The 15765-nt window shown below is 39.3% G+C and overlaps 1 protein-coding gene across 3 annotated transcripts in view; it reads left to right on the top strand.

Annotated features, from left to right (window-relative positions):
• Positions 1-8508: 8508 nt before the first annotated feature.
• Positions 8509-15765, top strand: part of LOC130078058 (partitioning defective 3 homolog B-like) — a 73188-nt gene continuing 65931 nt past the window's right edge. Inside the window, exons 1-3 of one of the 3 annotated variants that reach the window (XM_056243552.1) lie at positions 8509-8813; positions 8901-8984; positions 14630-14755. In XM_056243552.1, the coding sequence (XP_056099527.1) occupies positions 8761-8813; positions 8901-8984; positions 14630-14755 (263 nt within the window). In that variant the 5' untranslated portion in view covers positions 8509-8760. Of the gene's footprint in view, positions 8814-8897; positions 8985-14629; positions 14756-15765 lie in introns of all 3 variants that reach the window. The other 2 variants (XM_056243551.1, XM_056243553.1) reach the window with 2 other exon arrangements.

Raw genomic sequence — 15765 nt, 5'->3', positions numbered from 1 at the left:
CTCCCATCACTTCATCATCTTATTGTGTCATTGGCGTCTGCCACTGAGGCCCCTTCTCCATAAGCACTTCACTTCTCCACCTTTGTTGCTTCTCTCCCTCTCGGTCTGTTTTCCCTTCTTTCCCTTCATCTATCTGTCTTTCTCTGTGTAGTCATTTTGAGGGGCCACAGACTCATCTGTGCGCTCTTATCTGCTGTGCCATTGTGCCGTTGACTCCCTGCTGTCAAACCCCCTCGGGCCGCTTTCACACTGACACCCGTTTATCATCATCCTCATCAACCCTCTCTGCCAATCACACACAGACCCACTGATAACCATCCGCTTTATCAGAGAGACAGTGAGAAAATCTTAAACTCTAACCCCATCAGCGTTGAGCCCGACTTCTGTGTCTAACTCTGCATTTCCTCTTAACTGATCTCGATTCAGTCTGCGGGATAACATTTCAGACACGCCGCCTCTGGGACTTTAATTTCAGCAAAGATAAACAGCAGTATCAAAGATTTGCCTTGTATTAGTTTCTGCCACAAGATTATACCTGGGTGCTTAAGATTTTCTAATAGAAAGCATGCAATCTCTCTTGAATCAATTAACCGCGAGCTGTTCTCAAGTGAAAGGTAATTGAAGTAATGAAAAGAGTAATCTGGGGCTCAGCGGTCAGTATCGTAGTGGATTAGAGCCGCATTGTGATGGTGTCAACGGCGCGTCAGATCGATACTGTGGTATGATGATGACGGTGATGGGGGGTGCGCTGAGAGTCCCATTTTGAGCTTGAGACTTGAGAGTCTGACAGACAGCATGGCAGTGAGAGCATTATATACATCCTGCGGCTCGAATGGTAGACTCAGACTTCAGATTGTGATCTCAGGTTGGGGAATTTTTAAATTTGTTGGCCTACAGGTTTGGCAGAGTCTTTGTGGAGATTTATTGAAAGTCATATTGAAGGTTTTGCAACCCGATCTTATGAGAAAACGTTGCTATTTTGGTTATTAGCTAGGTAGTGATTTTTAATGAATTTGAATGACTGTGATTCATATGTAAACAACAATCGGCAAAAACTTGCTCAACACATTTTGAAGGGCACCATGTTGGATTGCACATAAGCACAATTTGAGAGCTACCGATGGAATTACTTTGTTTGCTCACACAAATATAGGGCCCTATTTTAACATTCTAAGGGCATGGTCTAAAGCGCATGGTGCAAGTGCACATCCACTTTTGCTAGTTTAACGATGGGAAAAATAGTTGGCGCACCGGCGCATGGTCTAAAAGGGCAATAAACCAATCAGTCTCATCTCCCATTCCCTTTAAAAGCCAGTTGCACTCGCGCTATGGCGGATTGCTATTTACATGGTGGAATTCGCAAGCGGAAAGACTGAACGCTTCTCTAGCGTGCGAACAGACCATCTACGGGCAAGCCGGATTCCACCATATCTTATTTACATTGTAATCCTTTTTATTTGTAATATTTGGCATGTTTTTGTGGACCAGCCTATAGGTGCACATTACTAATGCGCCCTTTAAATAACAAAAAAATACTGCGCCATTGACTTTTGACCAGGTTTTTGTTGGTCAATGGCGCAGTCTATTTCAGTTGCCTCAAAATAGCAATGCGCCAACAATGCGCCCGGAACACACCTCGTTTTCAGACCAGCACGCCACATGGGCGAACAGATGGATGCAAATGCATTTGCTATTTAAACAACGTGGTGCAGGACGTGAAAATGATAACTGCTTGGGGCTGACACTAGAAAAAAAAACACTTGCGTCACGCCACATTGCGCCGGGTGTATGATAGGGCCCATACAATATGTCTGGGGAAAATAGCTCAAATTAGCACATTTATGGTGCTTGTTTTGGTCTTTGTTGGAGCCTGACAGGCTCAGTTTCCATTTACTCATCTTGTATGGAAAGTTTGTGTTTGTTGGAAGAAAGCCAAACAGGTTTAGAATGTAATGGGGATGAGTGAAAACTGACTTTTTTTGAAATTTTTGTGAACTAGTGTATTGTTTGGAATAATACACATTGCTAGTGCATTACCGTTACCATTGAAATTAATGCACAGATGCAGTACATAGACATAAGACTACTCTCTTGAGTAGTTGTTAAGACGAAATATTGCTCTAAAGTGACCTCCCAATTATTTTGTATTTGCCAAAATGCTGTTTAAGTAAGTTCTGTCTGCCCCTCTATATATTCTGATGGTAAACAGGTTTAACATTAGGTCATCCTTTAATGCTGTGAGTCTGGTATATTAGGTCGCTGGAGACTGAGAGCAGGTAGTACATGCGGTGCTTTTCCGCACCCCTGTTGAGTGACTGGATCCCTGATTGTGAGGCCGAATTAAAGTCCTTCTGAATAGGAGGATTATTTCAACCCTGTAGGGGAGCTTTACTCTGGGTTAAACACTCACAGGTAAACACACAGCCTTGTTCACAACCTCTTCACGTACATTTTCCATTACTCAATCCTCTCCAGCCTACATCAGACATCTCTGAATCCACAACACAATAGCCGTCGCATAAAGAAACAGCATCTGTATTCAAATAGTCCTTCATTCAGAGGAGAAGTATCGCATGTTTCTCCAGGAACTCGCGTGAACCGGACCCACACTCGGCTCCGTACACAATCACAAGAGAGACTGTTAATCTGAACCACAGCTCTTATTTGTGCAAAGCTGGTGAGCTCAGCACTTTGAAGATGGCGAGTTGAAAAGACGAGGAGAGCTTTGGTAATTTGCTCTCTTTTATTCCTATCTGCCTTTTATTTCCCTTTTTTGTACCTTCTGTCTGTCTTGAAGAGAGAGCAGGTAAATAAAGAGGACACCTGCTCAAGTGCCCCTTTCCTGCTTCACAGCCATCCTTTCATCCGCGGTCCTCGTCTTTAGATGATGTGGTATGCTTTCTTCCACCGTTCATTTGTTTGCCTATTGATGCTGGACTAACTAAAGAGGAAAAGTAGGAGTGAGGTAATGAAGGAAAGAAATTAGGGTTCTGAGCTCTGTTCCAAAGTTCTAGTATCATTGCAAGGCTGATACAACTTCATTATGCTGTCCCTCATTTAGGCCATATTGCGTCAAATTGTAGCCTTTGCAGAGAAGATAATCCCAGGATGGAAGATGGTGGGCATTTTTTTTTTTTTTTTTAATACAATATAAATTGTAACAGCCATTACTCCAGTTTTCAGTATCACATGATCCTTCAGGAATCATTCTGATATGCTCATTTGATTATCATGCTGTTCCTCATGCTTGCATTGAATTCAGGCGTGAATCGAGTCCTTAAATCAATCGATAATTATTAATTTTGATAATAATAATAATTGATCTGATTATAATTGAACTAGCACGGTCGGAATAAAAAAGTTAAATGCAACCATTTCAATCGGAATTAAAATTACAATTTAATTCGGATTATAAGGAGTGGTTCAAACCTTTTCTAATCCGATCAGGATGACACTTGATTGGATTGAAAACCGAAACTGGAAAGTACTGTGCATGTGGATTGACGTACGCGTGGAACAAGCTGTTGTTTTTGTTGAATGAATTGTCATAAATGACTGTCGTGTCATTCTAAAATTTTCTCCCTACTCGTTGTCTATGAGGTGGAGCAGGGAAACATCCCATCAGTCCTTGTTTCGGATTGTCATCCAAAGACGCATTGTTTTGGGTGCGGAAGGGGCGTTTTTACTGCTTGATAAATACAAGCAGAACGGTAAAGGTTCATGTGCTCATCGCCCTCCTAATCAGGACCCGAAATAGATAAATATTAAGTCTGCTCTTAAAACAAAGAAGCAATGTAAGAGAATGGCTAGTTTGCCCAAACAGTGGGAAACTCTGTATATTCGTGCAGTGAGCGCATGTACAAAAAAATCTATTCCGGTTTGTATCTTGTGACATATAAACACGCACATCAACCCAATCACTTTATTTAGCGGTCATGTAAACACTACATCCGGATTTATCAATCGGAATGAATTAATTAAGATTGAAACAAAAGTCTAGCTATACTTTTTCAGTTAGATTGTTACCTAAGATGGCAGAGGGGTGGTTAGCTAGGTCATTAGTAGTGCATCTCAGTTTGTGTATTATTACACTATGCCCTTTTGTATAGATAGTGTGAGTAGCGTGTTCACACTGGAAATTCCAACAAGTGCATTTCAAATACCCCGATGATGCTCTTAAGTAACCGAGAAAAGCAAAGTGTGGAATGTTAGACACTTTATGCACTTGCATCTCAACAGTCGCAGCTTTCCTTGTGTAGTCACTATCAGGCCATGAAGGTGGATGACAAAAAACAATATGAAATTCACACTGAACAAAAATGGCTCATAGTCCAAAGAATAAGTGCATAGTGTACTGTATGTAATCTAGAATACAACATCTTGGGATGATCTGGAAATGGAGAGTAAAAGAGGAAATGCAAAATAGAAGAGTGCTACCCCCCCCCCCTTTAAGCCTCCTAATTATTTCGGGGCTCCTTCACCCCTCCTCAAGGAGTAGAGTCTCTTTGAAATGTCTTATTGAGCCGGCCTTGATTAACGAAACTTCTGGTGAGTTGATGAAACTGCACTTCACAGGATTTACTCATGCTTACCACAGTTTTTCCCCCCGTCTTTGTTGTTGTTGTTTGCAGTTTCCATCTCTTGGTGATTGTGTTTAAACCCCACTCTCTCTCTCTCTCTCTCTCTCTTCTCTCTCTCTCTCTCTCTCTCTCTCTCTCTCTCTCTCTCTCTCTCTCTCTCTCTCTCTCTCTCTCTCTCTCTCTCTCTCTCTTCTCTCTCTCTCTCTCTCTCTCGGACAGAGTTATCTGTGCTGTGGTAGCTTATCAGTGTTGAGTCCTCTGAGCTCTGGGCAGACAGCTCTCTCCTGCATTAGCATCTCAACAGTCTCAGCTCTTTCTCCAAATAGGCTCTCGCATAACAGTCAGACACAATCTGCACTACACACCTCAGGAAAATGAAAGTCAAACAGGAGCCTGGGGAAGGGTGTATTTATGTTTGTGTGTGTGTGTGTGGTCAGCCTGCTGAAGTCATTAAGACCTCACACACACACGGGTAAATTATTGGTCTAGATGCCTGTTTGTGTTGAAAGTAAAGGCCTCAGGAAAAGAGAGACTCTCCACACATTCTTTAAACTGCAGTGTTTTATTATACCACTTCATGCTCACTCACACCTGACGGACCAAAGAGTCAGCGCATCCCTCAAAGATGTTGCCCATTTATCAATCTTTCTCTCAACTCTGGCTTTTTCTGGACAAGTTGGGATAAACTGTGGCGCTAATAGGATCACAATTGCGCACATCGTGCAGCTGTGCACAGAAGTCCAACTAAATAATAATAAATATGTGAAATTTTGGTTTGTTTTTCACCAAACCCTGTCGTTTACCCCAAGAACACTAGGAATGTATGGCACTTGTCACATGGGATCATTCTGTGATACTTTCGTGTCTTTTTTATTTTAAAGGCACACTATGCAGGAATTCCGTTTTTGTCAAACAGCGACCCCTAGAGTCGCTGTGGAGAACTTGTATTTAACGTTACTGTCGGAAATGCCACTCACGCAGAGCGTCTGCCATAGACTGGTCTCTGCACTCACGGCCTGATACCCCTTTGAAGGTGTTATATTAAGGTACAAATCTTGCATAGTGTGCCTTTAAATAAGAGATCTAGCCCTAAAATGTGTTTTTGAACTCAACCTGAGCGCTCGTGTCCGCTGCTATCAGTGTCATGGATACATAGTGTCTCTTGTTGAGGCGCACGCGCAGTCGGACGCGCTCTTCAATCTATCGCAGTTGCGGAGACTCTCTATTCATTCCGGTGAAATCACAAAATAAAATGCACACAAACTTAGAAAGATTTACTTACTAGTCCATCAACAAGATCGCCAGGTCAGCATCACTGTTGCATCCAGTGCTGCTTTTCAGCTCGCGCCAACGAGTGAAAGTCCGACACTCTTGTCCGGTTCCTCACGCGGTCAGATTCTCTTTTCCTTTTCCTAGTCTCTTCCGACCGCGTTTTCTTTGCTTTTTCCATCGTCGAGTATCACGTCTGAAATGCACGCAAATGTTCAAATGTTGTTGTTGATGTGTGTGACGTCGTTGCTGATGTGTGTGACGTCGTTGCCGTAAAGCATGTCGTGATTCTCGCGAGATTTGTCGGGGGCGCTCCTCTCAAACTTGCATTGCCGGTTTTTCCAGCGGCGTCCCCCCCAAGCTTTACTACCAGGATGATTCGCCCTACTATGAGTTTGTTTACCACCGAAATGACTTTGAAGCTGTTATATTAAGGTACAATTCTTGCATAGTGTGCCTTTAAAAAGCTTGATGCTGGTCGCTATTCACTGCCGTTATATGGACAAGATTTTAAAAATCCTTTTGTGGTCCAATAAAAATGACTTAATGCAATAGAACAACACTAGTGTGTTACGTTTCTACGAGGGAGGACTCAAATGCAGAAATGTGTTAACAGGTTTTATTGAAAGACAGTTGACAAGACGAGATGGTGGTGGGTGAGGAGGTGAATAGTCCAAACAGTAGGCAGGGGTGAGGCACAAAGACAGGCAGGCTGAGAGAGCGCTGAATCCAACCCAGGATGATAGTAGGAGGGAGGGTAGACACAGAAGGCCAGCAAGAGACTGTCTTGCTGCTTGGCTGATGGTAAAAGCGGCCAGGGAAGCTCAGCTTGGAGACAAACTGGGAAGACAAAAGACACAGCAAGCACAAGAAACGACGAGACTAGACGAGGAGAGATTTAAGTTAGCTCTGACTAGAAATTACTAGACTGTCAAACAAACAATGTAGCACAACATCTATACAGAAGAACAACATCTAACGAACTGGCAACACATGAGGGAAAGAGCACACATATAAAGGGAGCTAAGAACAAGAGGAACAGGTGAGCACACTCAGACAAGGAACAGGTGACCACACTCAGGTAAACGAGGACTCAAACAAGGGAGCAGAGAACATGAGGAACAGGTGACAACACTCAGACAAACGAGGACTCAACTAGACAAGAGGGTGTGGTACAGGGTAACAAGGAGGCAGGAACAGAGCACATGGCCAACACAAACAAAACCATACGTTCAAGCACAACACAAACATAGAGACATGAAACAAAGACAACACAGACAAAGCTGCCAGAGCAAGACCCTGACATAGTGTAAGTAAATTATGACTTAAATTTAATTTTAGAGTGAACTATTCCTTTAACTCTTTCCCCGCCATTGACGTAAATTTCCATCATTTATAAGACAATGATTCCACGCCATTGATGGAAATTTCTGGCTTTCCGTGTTTTCACTGTTATACGTTAGGGGACGCTATTACACATCTTCTGAAAGAGTACAGAATCTCTTTATCAAAAGACATGTGTAGAAGCAGAAACAAGCGATCTCATATGTAAGCAGATGCATATGTAAAATAATGCGATCATCAACGTTAAACGGTATATAAATCAAAACTGCATAATGTCATTGAAGTAAAGGAGAACTCCGGTCAATTTTAACATTGAGCTCATTTTTTTGTAAATTTGGAGTGCTGTCAGTACAGATAACAACGACAAAAATCGGTGTTGCCTACACCATGTTATCCTCTTTTTAAAATTTGCACCCTGTTGACTTAAACTTAACACGGTGTGTAGGCAACACCGATTTTTGTCGTTGTTATCTGTACTGACAGCACTCCAAATTTACAAAAAAATGAGCTCAATGTTAAAATTGACCGGAGTTCTCCTTTAAATGTCGACCCAGGACGAGCTATGGGACTGAAGCTTGGGGGCTGTTAATGCACTCGATCTACTACATCTATGTTTTTATCATCGTTCTGAATCAGATCTGAATGTAGTCTTTGACAAAAATGCGATTTCTCAGCTTTTTGCTCAAAATGTTTTTTTTTAATGAAAATTACCCTCATTGAAGTGTTGATAAAAAAAGAATGCATTAACCTAGAATGAATTTTTTTTGTTAATTTGTTTAAAAGCAGAGGGTCTGTTCTATCTTTTGATATATTGCATGTTCAGATATTCATACAACAAAAAATTCTAGGGGCCATGAACATTTTGTGAAAATGAACAAAAAAAATGCTTGCTTGTGGCTGGCAACTTAAAAAAAACTGGCGGGGAAAGAGTTAATAATTTACAAATAACTTTCTCACTCTCATATTGTACACAATTTTCCATACAATGGCAGTTCATAGTGAAAAAACGCCAAATACGTATTTTTTATTTATTTGTTGCTTATAAAGACCGATGGAGAAAGCTGCTTTTTGGGATTACAGCATTTACCAGCAGGGGCTATGCATATAGGCCAACCAGCCAAACATGGAATATTGCATCAACCAATCAGCTTCCAGAATTCTCCATTTTATAAAATGCTTTATAAGAGTTCGATGTACCATGTTTACAAAGTCATTGTCGGCCTTCTCTCTCTCTCTCTCTCGCTTTCCTCCAGCTCCTGCAGTGGCTAACTGTACTCACTCATGTATGACTCTGCAAATATTCCTCCATGAAGAGCTATTAGTTGTGGATTAAAGGCGGATGATCGCTGCCTCAGTGAAACGGACCGTTCTGTCCACAGCTATCCACTTCCACTCCCACTATATCATCCCACCACATGCCAAGAACATTAACTGCTGAATAGGGGAAAACAGAAAAAAAAAAGGAACATTTGAAAATTAGTCAGAAAGGCAGACATCATGGAAACTATTTCAGCAGGGAATGTAGGAAAACAGGATCATGCGGTAGGGAGCTGACTAACTCACAGACATGTACTGCGGCTCGGCACCCGCGCGTGTAGGAGATCTGAGGGCCAGGAGACAGTGAGTTTACACAGGTTTATGTTGTGCTGTCTGACTTCTTAATAAAGTGACTGATGGGTTATGTTTTTGTGTGTGTGTGTGCAGCAGCCTCACAAAGATGGTGGAGATTTCAGGAGAACAAGGGCCTCTAGGAATACACGTGGTGCCGTACTGTTCCTCTCTCAGCGGAAGGTTAGTTCAGCACTGCACATTTCTCACTCTCTCTCGTCCTCATACACACACACACACTCTCTCTCTCTCTCTCCATGATGCATGTCTTACCTAAAGCACCGTTATGTGCGCTAGAGAAATCTAAAGCTCCACTGCATTCATTCAGAGCTTTGTTTGTATGTACGTTTTTTGTTGTTGTTGTGGGGGATTATGGGAATGTTCTGTGCTGCTCTCTTGCTTTTGAAGTCATGAACCAGAAGTGGGGTGTTATAGTCTTTTTAGATTTAAGACTGTCTATATGCTAGTGTACCACTTAAGGTTGTCAAACATAACGTTTAGCAGAAATGCGAATTTAAAGTCTTTCTTTTATGGGAAAACTGACCAAAAATATTGATGACTTATCCTGTTGTTGTTGTTGTTGTTGTTTTTTTGTCCAATCAAATTTCCTCTTGGATGACAATGTCCTGTCCCACTAATACCACCTGCAGCGGATTAGCAATTAGCTAATCTTGGTTCATGGCTGTGATGTATTGTAAGAATTTTATTTATGGGACCAACCCTTCTACAGTTATGTCTCCTCTCAACTTCTTTTTTTTATAGGAAATATATTATGGATTTCATCCATTATTCATGGAGTCTTTGAATTATTCCAAAACTGATGTATTTAATCTTTCCAAGCAAATGAGGGGTCACATTTTAATTTTAAATGATTATTTTAATTTCACAGCCCAGAACAGAAGATTCTGTGGGGTGGAAAAAAAAAAACATGCATATATATACATGTGTGTTTTGCGTTAGTTTTTATATTATTTATTTGTGGTCATTTTTTTTTTTTTTTTTTTTTTAATTCCATATATATTTAAAAAATATATATATTTATTTATTTTTAACTCATTTTATTCTGCCGCTCAAAGAAATTTCAGTGAAATTGTATTGTTTATATCTCTGGATTGTTTTTTTTTACATTTTAATTTTAAAAGATTCTTTTAATTTTCAAGACCAGATCAGGAGATTTATTCAAATACAGGCGGAAATATAAAAAGTTGTTATTATTCTTTTTGTAGTTATTTACTTTAAATTATTTATTTTTACTTGTGTAATTGAATTAAATTTCTATTAAATTATGTTTATTGGTTTGTTTGTTTTTTCTCATTTTAATTTGAAATGGTTATTTTTTTACTTAGTCCAGAACAACTTTTTCAGTGAGGGAAGAAAAATGGAAGAAAAAAAAACAACAATAAATAAATAAAAATCTACATTTTGGTCAAACATCACAGTCAAACACCTTTTTCTGAACAATAAACTAACATAAATGTGCATTGAAAAGTTAAATGTGGTCTATTTTGATTTCATTGTGACTTTAAGACTTTGTATAATGATCTGTGTTATCTTTGTGCACCTGCATAGTTCACTGTTCATCCAAGCCAAGTTGTTGAACACTGAATAGGCGTTTTAAAAATATGGACAGTCATTTCAGTTCATGTGCTGATGTTGTGGACTTTTTTTCTTTTTTTTTTTTTCTTAAATGCTTCAGTGGGGGAAACAGGTAGCGAGAGTAAGTGAAGAAAGTGTGTTCCTGTGGGAGAGAGCTGGGCATCCTGTGGTCATCAGCTGGTATTTCCAGTGGGTCAGCAGTATATAAACCCGCAGCTCTCTTTGAAGACAGGAGCGGGGCTGTGGGGTCAGCATCGACTGCTGCTGGCTCAGGGAAACTCATCACCACGTTTTGTAGGGGTGAATTAGAGGGGTTAAAAGTTAAGTACTTCAGCGGTAAGGGTGGTGGGGTTGGGCGAGACCATTTGCGAAACAGAAGTTTCAGTAATTTTTGATTTAAATGTTACATGTACAGCCACAATACTTTCTCCAATGCTTATCGCCAGCTATAGTTTTTGATGTACAGTAGATTGGTGACCATATCAGTATTAGTCAATATTAGTTTTATTTGTAGTTTGTAGTACAGTACACGACCGTTCAGAAGTTTGTGGTCAGTAATATATTTTTTAAATCTCCTATGCTCAAGGCTGCATTTATTTGAGCAGTAACACAGCACAAATAATACAATTGTGAACTATTTTATATATTAAATACAAAAATGTAATCAATTCCTATGATGGCAAAGCTGAATTTTCAGCACCATTACTCCAGTTTTCAGTGTCACATGATCCTTCAGAAATCATTCTGATATGCTGGTTTGATGCTCAAGAAACATTTCTTAATATTAATGTTGACAATAGTTGTGCTGCTTAATTAAAAAAAAAAAAAAAAATTCAATTAAATTATACTGTTAATATAATTATTGTATACTGTAACTAAATTGTATAACTTTTTTATGAAAACAAAATAGTATAGATTTAAAATATCGGTTATCATATTCTTATAGGCAGGCCCACATTAGTGGTTAACTGATATGGATTTTTCAATGACTGTTGGAAAAAAGTATAAGTAGAGAACAGACTGGCTGAATTCATGCAAATATGTATATGTGTATATATAATGTGTTGTTCAAGCAAGTGCAGTTTAGTAATAGCAACTGAAAGTAATTTACATTTTTAATACAATATTTACTTGTGGGAAATGTTTTTCACAAAATCAACCTGTCATTATTAAACTGTTTGCTTAGATTGAATATAGAACATGAATATAATCTTGTAATCATCATTGACCAGCACATATTTGCCGTTACATTCCTAGCTTCAATAGCGTATATAGTTTGGAGTTTTTGTGCAGAATATAATTATTGAACCAAAAAGCTGTCCTGATTTGAATGTGTTTGATTTGGCCGGTGGAAGACAGGCTATTAGAGGTCACATAGTCACAAAGTGCAATTTCTAACATTCACCTCACCTGAACTTATGGCTCATTTAATGACCAGATGTTTTTACGGTCGAGCGCTCCTACTGTCCGTCATGCACTAAATAAGTCTTTCTCTTTCTGACTGAAACTGAGTCATCAGAGAGAGTCACGAGGGACTGAGACAGCACAGGAGTCTTAATAAAGACGGATATCTCCCTGTAGGATTGAGCCTTTTTTCTCTCGTTTCTCTCCCCCATCCCCCGCACTCATGTCTCCCAGAGGCCGTAACCTCCATCTGTTTCCTTTAGACATGCTGTGCCCTCTCTCTCTCTCTGCGTGTCAAAGGTCACCCCATCTTAAGACTAGCCTTAATATTCTCCAAACGAGAGGCTAGCGATAACGTAAACAAGCCTGCTGGCTAATGCAGAGTGACTTCATGTGGACGGGAAGCCTTTAGCACATCTAATGGAGGGGTGAAGAGATCCTTCCTGAGCATTAGCAGGTCACACTCTCACGTCTTACACCAACACAAGGCTAATTCGCTCCAGATCATGCGTCTTTCTCTTCATACGGATTCCATGCCGCTAATCTGACCTCCGGTGTGTTATTGAAGTTTTTCCGCATGCTTGTTTTTGCTATTGATCTTTTTGTTTAGTCTGAAGGTGATAATAGGAGACGTTATTAGTTTATATTAGAGCTTGTGACTACTCATTTTTACTAGATGACCAGTTGAAAATGCTGAATAAGATGCAGTGGTAACGTATTCTTGGAGTTAGGCTGTTTCTTTATCTATAGATACATTTTTATCTGATGTTTTTCATGAATTTATTGTGATGCAATAAAATATAGTACAGAAAAGGTATAAAAGCTGTCACTGGGGCAGTACCCTTTCAAAAGCTACTAAATACTTCAGGTATTGATATGTTTCTTTAAGGCAATATGCACTCTTTAGGGTTAAATAAGGTACAAAGGTGCACATTTTGAAAGGGTACAGCCCCAGTGACAGATGTTGTACCTTTTTTTTTTCCTGAGAGTGTAAAATGATTTGTAGGGTAATGGCAATGTGTTGTGTATGTGTGCAGCGTCTTGGACTTCAAGACAAAGTTTCTTTGAGGACAGTAAATTTGTTTTCATTTTCACATTAAACACATAAAACATATAGCATAACATGTATGTGGTACTGTATAAAATAACCGCACTGATTGTATTGGCCAGTGTTTGGCCATTTTGCGATTGGTGGAATCAGCCAATTACAATTGGCCACTCTCATAATCTCATAATCACTGGTGCATATTCTACCATTCAAAAGTTTGGGGTCAGTACGATTTTTATTTATAAATAAATTTTATTCAGCAACAATTCATTAAGTTGATCAAAAGAAACCGTAAAGACATTTATAATCTTACAAAAGATTTCCATTTCAAATAAATGTTGTTCTATTTATCAAATAATCCTAAAAAAATGCGTTTTCCAAACAAATATTAATTCATTAATAATAATAAATATCTTGAGCTCCAAATCAGCATATTAGAATGATTTCTGAAGGATCATGTGAAACTGAAGACTGGAGTAATGATTTTAAACTGCAGCTGTGGACATGTAAATGTTTTTAGTGATGGGTAGAATCATACACACACCAGTTATTGTTGCTCCTGCTGTGTTTGCTGGCTGTCAGCAGCAGACGACAAATATGCTTAGTCTCTTTCATACACTCACCCAAAACACCACCTTTATCCCTCCAGTCAAATATCACTTCACTGAAGAAACAATTTCAGTCCAGTGTGTCTCCCCAAATCTCCATCTAAATTTCTGCAAAGGTATATTCTATAATTTGCCAGACACTGCTGCGGCCCACTGTAATGCATGAATGTGTTATTCATTGAATGGGCTCGTGTGAGGTGCCTGCGGATGAAGACTGAGGGATTAATACTCGTCTGCCGTTCTCCTGCTTTATGAGTTTCTCCAGCCTGATAGCCTTTATCACTGCCAGCCATAGCGCTGCTGTCTTGTTTTGCCAAGCGCTCTGTGTATGCGAGTTTTGTACGGTGCTCAGGAGGGCAAAAGGAGGACAATAAAGCAAAACATAAAGCCAATGGTTTTCACTCAGTAAATAGCGAGAAGGTTTTATTGATATTTTATACAGTAGCTGAGATAGGTAGGTAGATGGATGGATGGATACAGTAGCTGAGATAGGTAGGTGGATGGATGGATGGATACAGTAGCTGAGATAGGTAGGTGGATGGATGGATGGATAGATAGATAGATTGATTCATTGATTGATTCATTGATTGATTGATTGATTGATTGATTCATTGGTTGATTGATTCATTGATTGATTGATTCATTGATTGATTGATTCATTGATTCATTGATTCATTGATTGATTGATTGATTGATTCATTGATTGATTGATTGATTGATTGATTCATTGATTGATGCATTGATTCATTGATTGATGCATTGATTCATTGATTGATTGATTGATTCATTGATTGATGGGAAAATAGTAAGGAAGTAAAATACATTTTACAATATATAACATGAAACAGTGTGAAGTACTCACATCAACAGATAATTCTTTAGAGGGGAGCAACATCTCAAATGTATCTGGAACATGCATTTCTCTTGGACTAAAACAAAGCCAAATGCATAGAGGAGTCTTTTCCCCATTTCAGAAGTACACTACACTTGTGTGGACAGTATTGATGTTATTACTTGAATAGTACTTTTTTTGTAATTACTGTGTAATTATTGGTATTTGCCATGTGTTGTTGTTCTATCATGTTACACTAGTGCAGCCTGTTATGGCTGTTTGCTGGCTGGCTGGTGCTGTGCTCTTTTTTGTTGGTAATTTATGGTTTGTTCTCTTTCAGGGCTCTGGGCCTGCACATTCGAGGCGTGGAGGAGAACAGTCGCTCCAAAAGGGAAGGCATCTTTCATGACGATGAGTGTATCGTTAAAATTAATGATGCTGAATTATTGGACAAATCCTTTTCACAGTGAGTCTCTGAACTGAAGCTTTTCTGCTTCACCCTTCTGCTCTGCTTTCTCTGTCTCTACCTCCTGACATCATTTCCTTCCTGTCGTGTAACTTAGTTTTTAGACCCATCTTTTCATGTCATGGTTGTAAAAACAAGCATGGTGTCCATTGTTGTGCTCGGTTTATGGCTGTCAACTCTTGGACTGGTTTCAAAAGGAGAAAAACACTCAATTCATGGCTTCAGAGCCCTTTCAGCGGTCATGGTCATTTGCTGAGCTCTGTTTGCTGTGTGTAGCAGATCTCCTTCTCTTACACTGCATTACTACACACTGTCATGCTGATTAGAGATCTGCTACCCAAACCAAAGTCGCCAGGGCCCGACAAATCATCTGGTTTTGGGTCAGTTTTCAACGTATAATGTTAGATTTGTGTCAGTTTCAGTGAAGCCTGTTACTTCTATACTGCAAGTGTCACCAAATATAATGGAGAAATGGTGTATGTAAATACACTACAGTTCACAATTTTGGTGTCAGAATTTTATTTTTATTACAAAAAAAACAACAAAAAAAACCAAACAGTGGTGCAGGTATGGCATCAGAACCAGGAACTCTAATTCGCCATTGGTTCCTTTGAGATTTTCCTATAGGGATTTATCATGTTGGTAATGTCTTGCCTTGAAAAAAAAACAAAAAAGATTTGTTGCCTGCTCATTTTTCATAGCAAACTCAAGCTAGAGAGAAAACAAAGAGAAAACAGATCAACAAGATTATACATCCATCATATACAGTCATGTGAAAAAGAAAGGACAACCTATTGAATTCTATGGCTTTACATATCAGGACATAATAAAAAGGAACATAAAATGCTCCTCGTATAGACTTAACTTTTCATAGATTGTGCTTTATACAAGTTCAGTCTAAAGACCTTGCCATACCTATTGAAACATTACCCAGTTGTTCCATGGTCATTATGTACATTATGCATACATTGTATATACATATTTCTGCTTAGGAGAATTACTTCTAACCA

Source organism: Rhinichthys klamathensis, unplaced genomic scaffold (assembly GCF_029890125.1).
Source record: "Rhinichthys klamathensis goyatoka isolate OS25496 unplaced genomic scaffold, OSU_Roscu_1.1 h1tg000807l_1, whole genome shotgun sequence".
NCBI classification, from domain to species: domain Eukaryota; kingdom Metazoa; phylum Chordata; class Actinopteri; order Cypriniformes; family Leuciscidae; genus Rhinichthys; species Rhinichthys klamathensis.
This window is presented reverse-complemented; position numbering and strand designations above follow the sequence as displayed.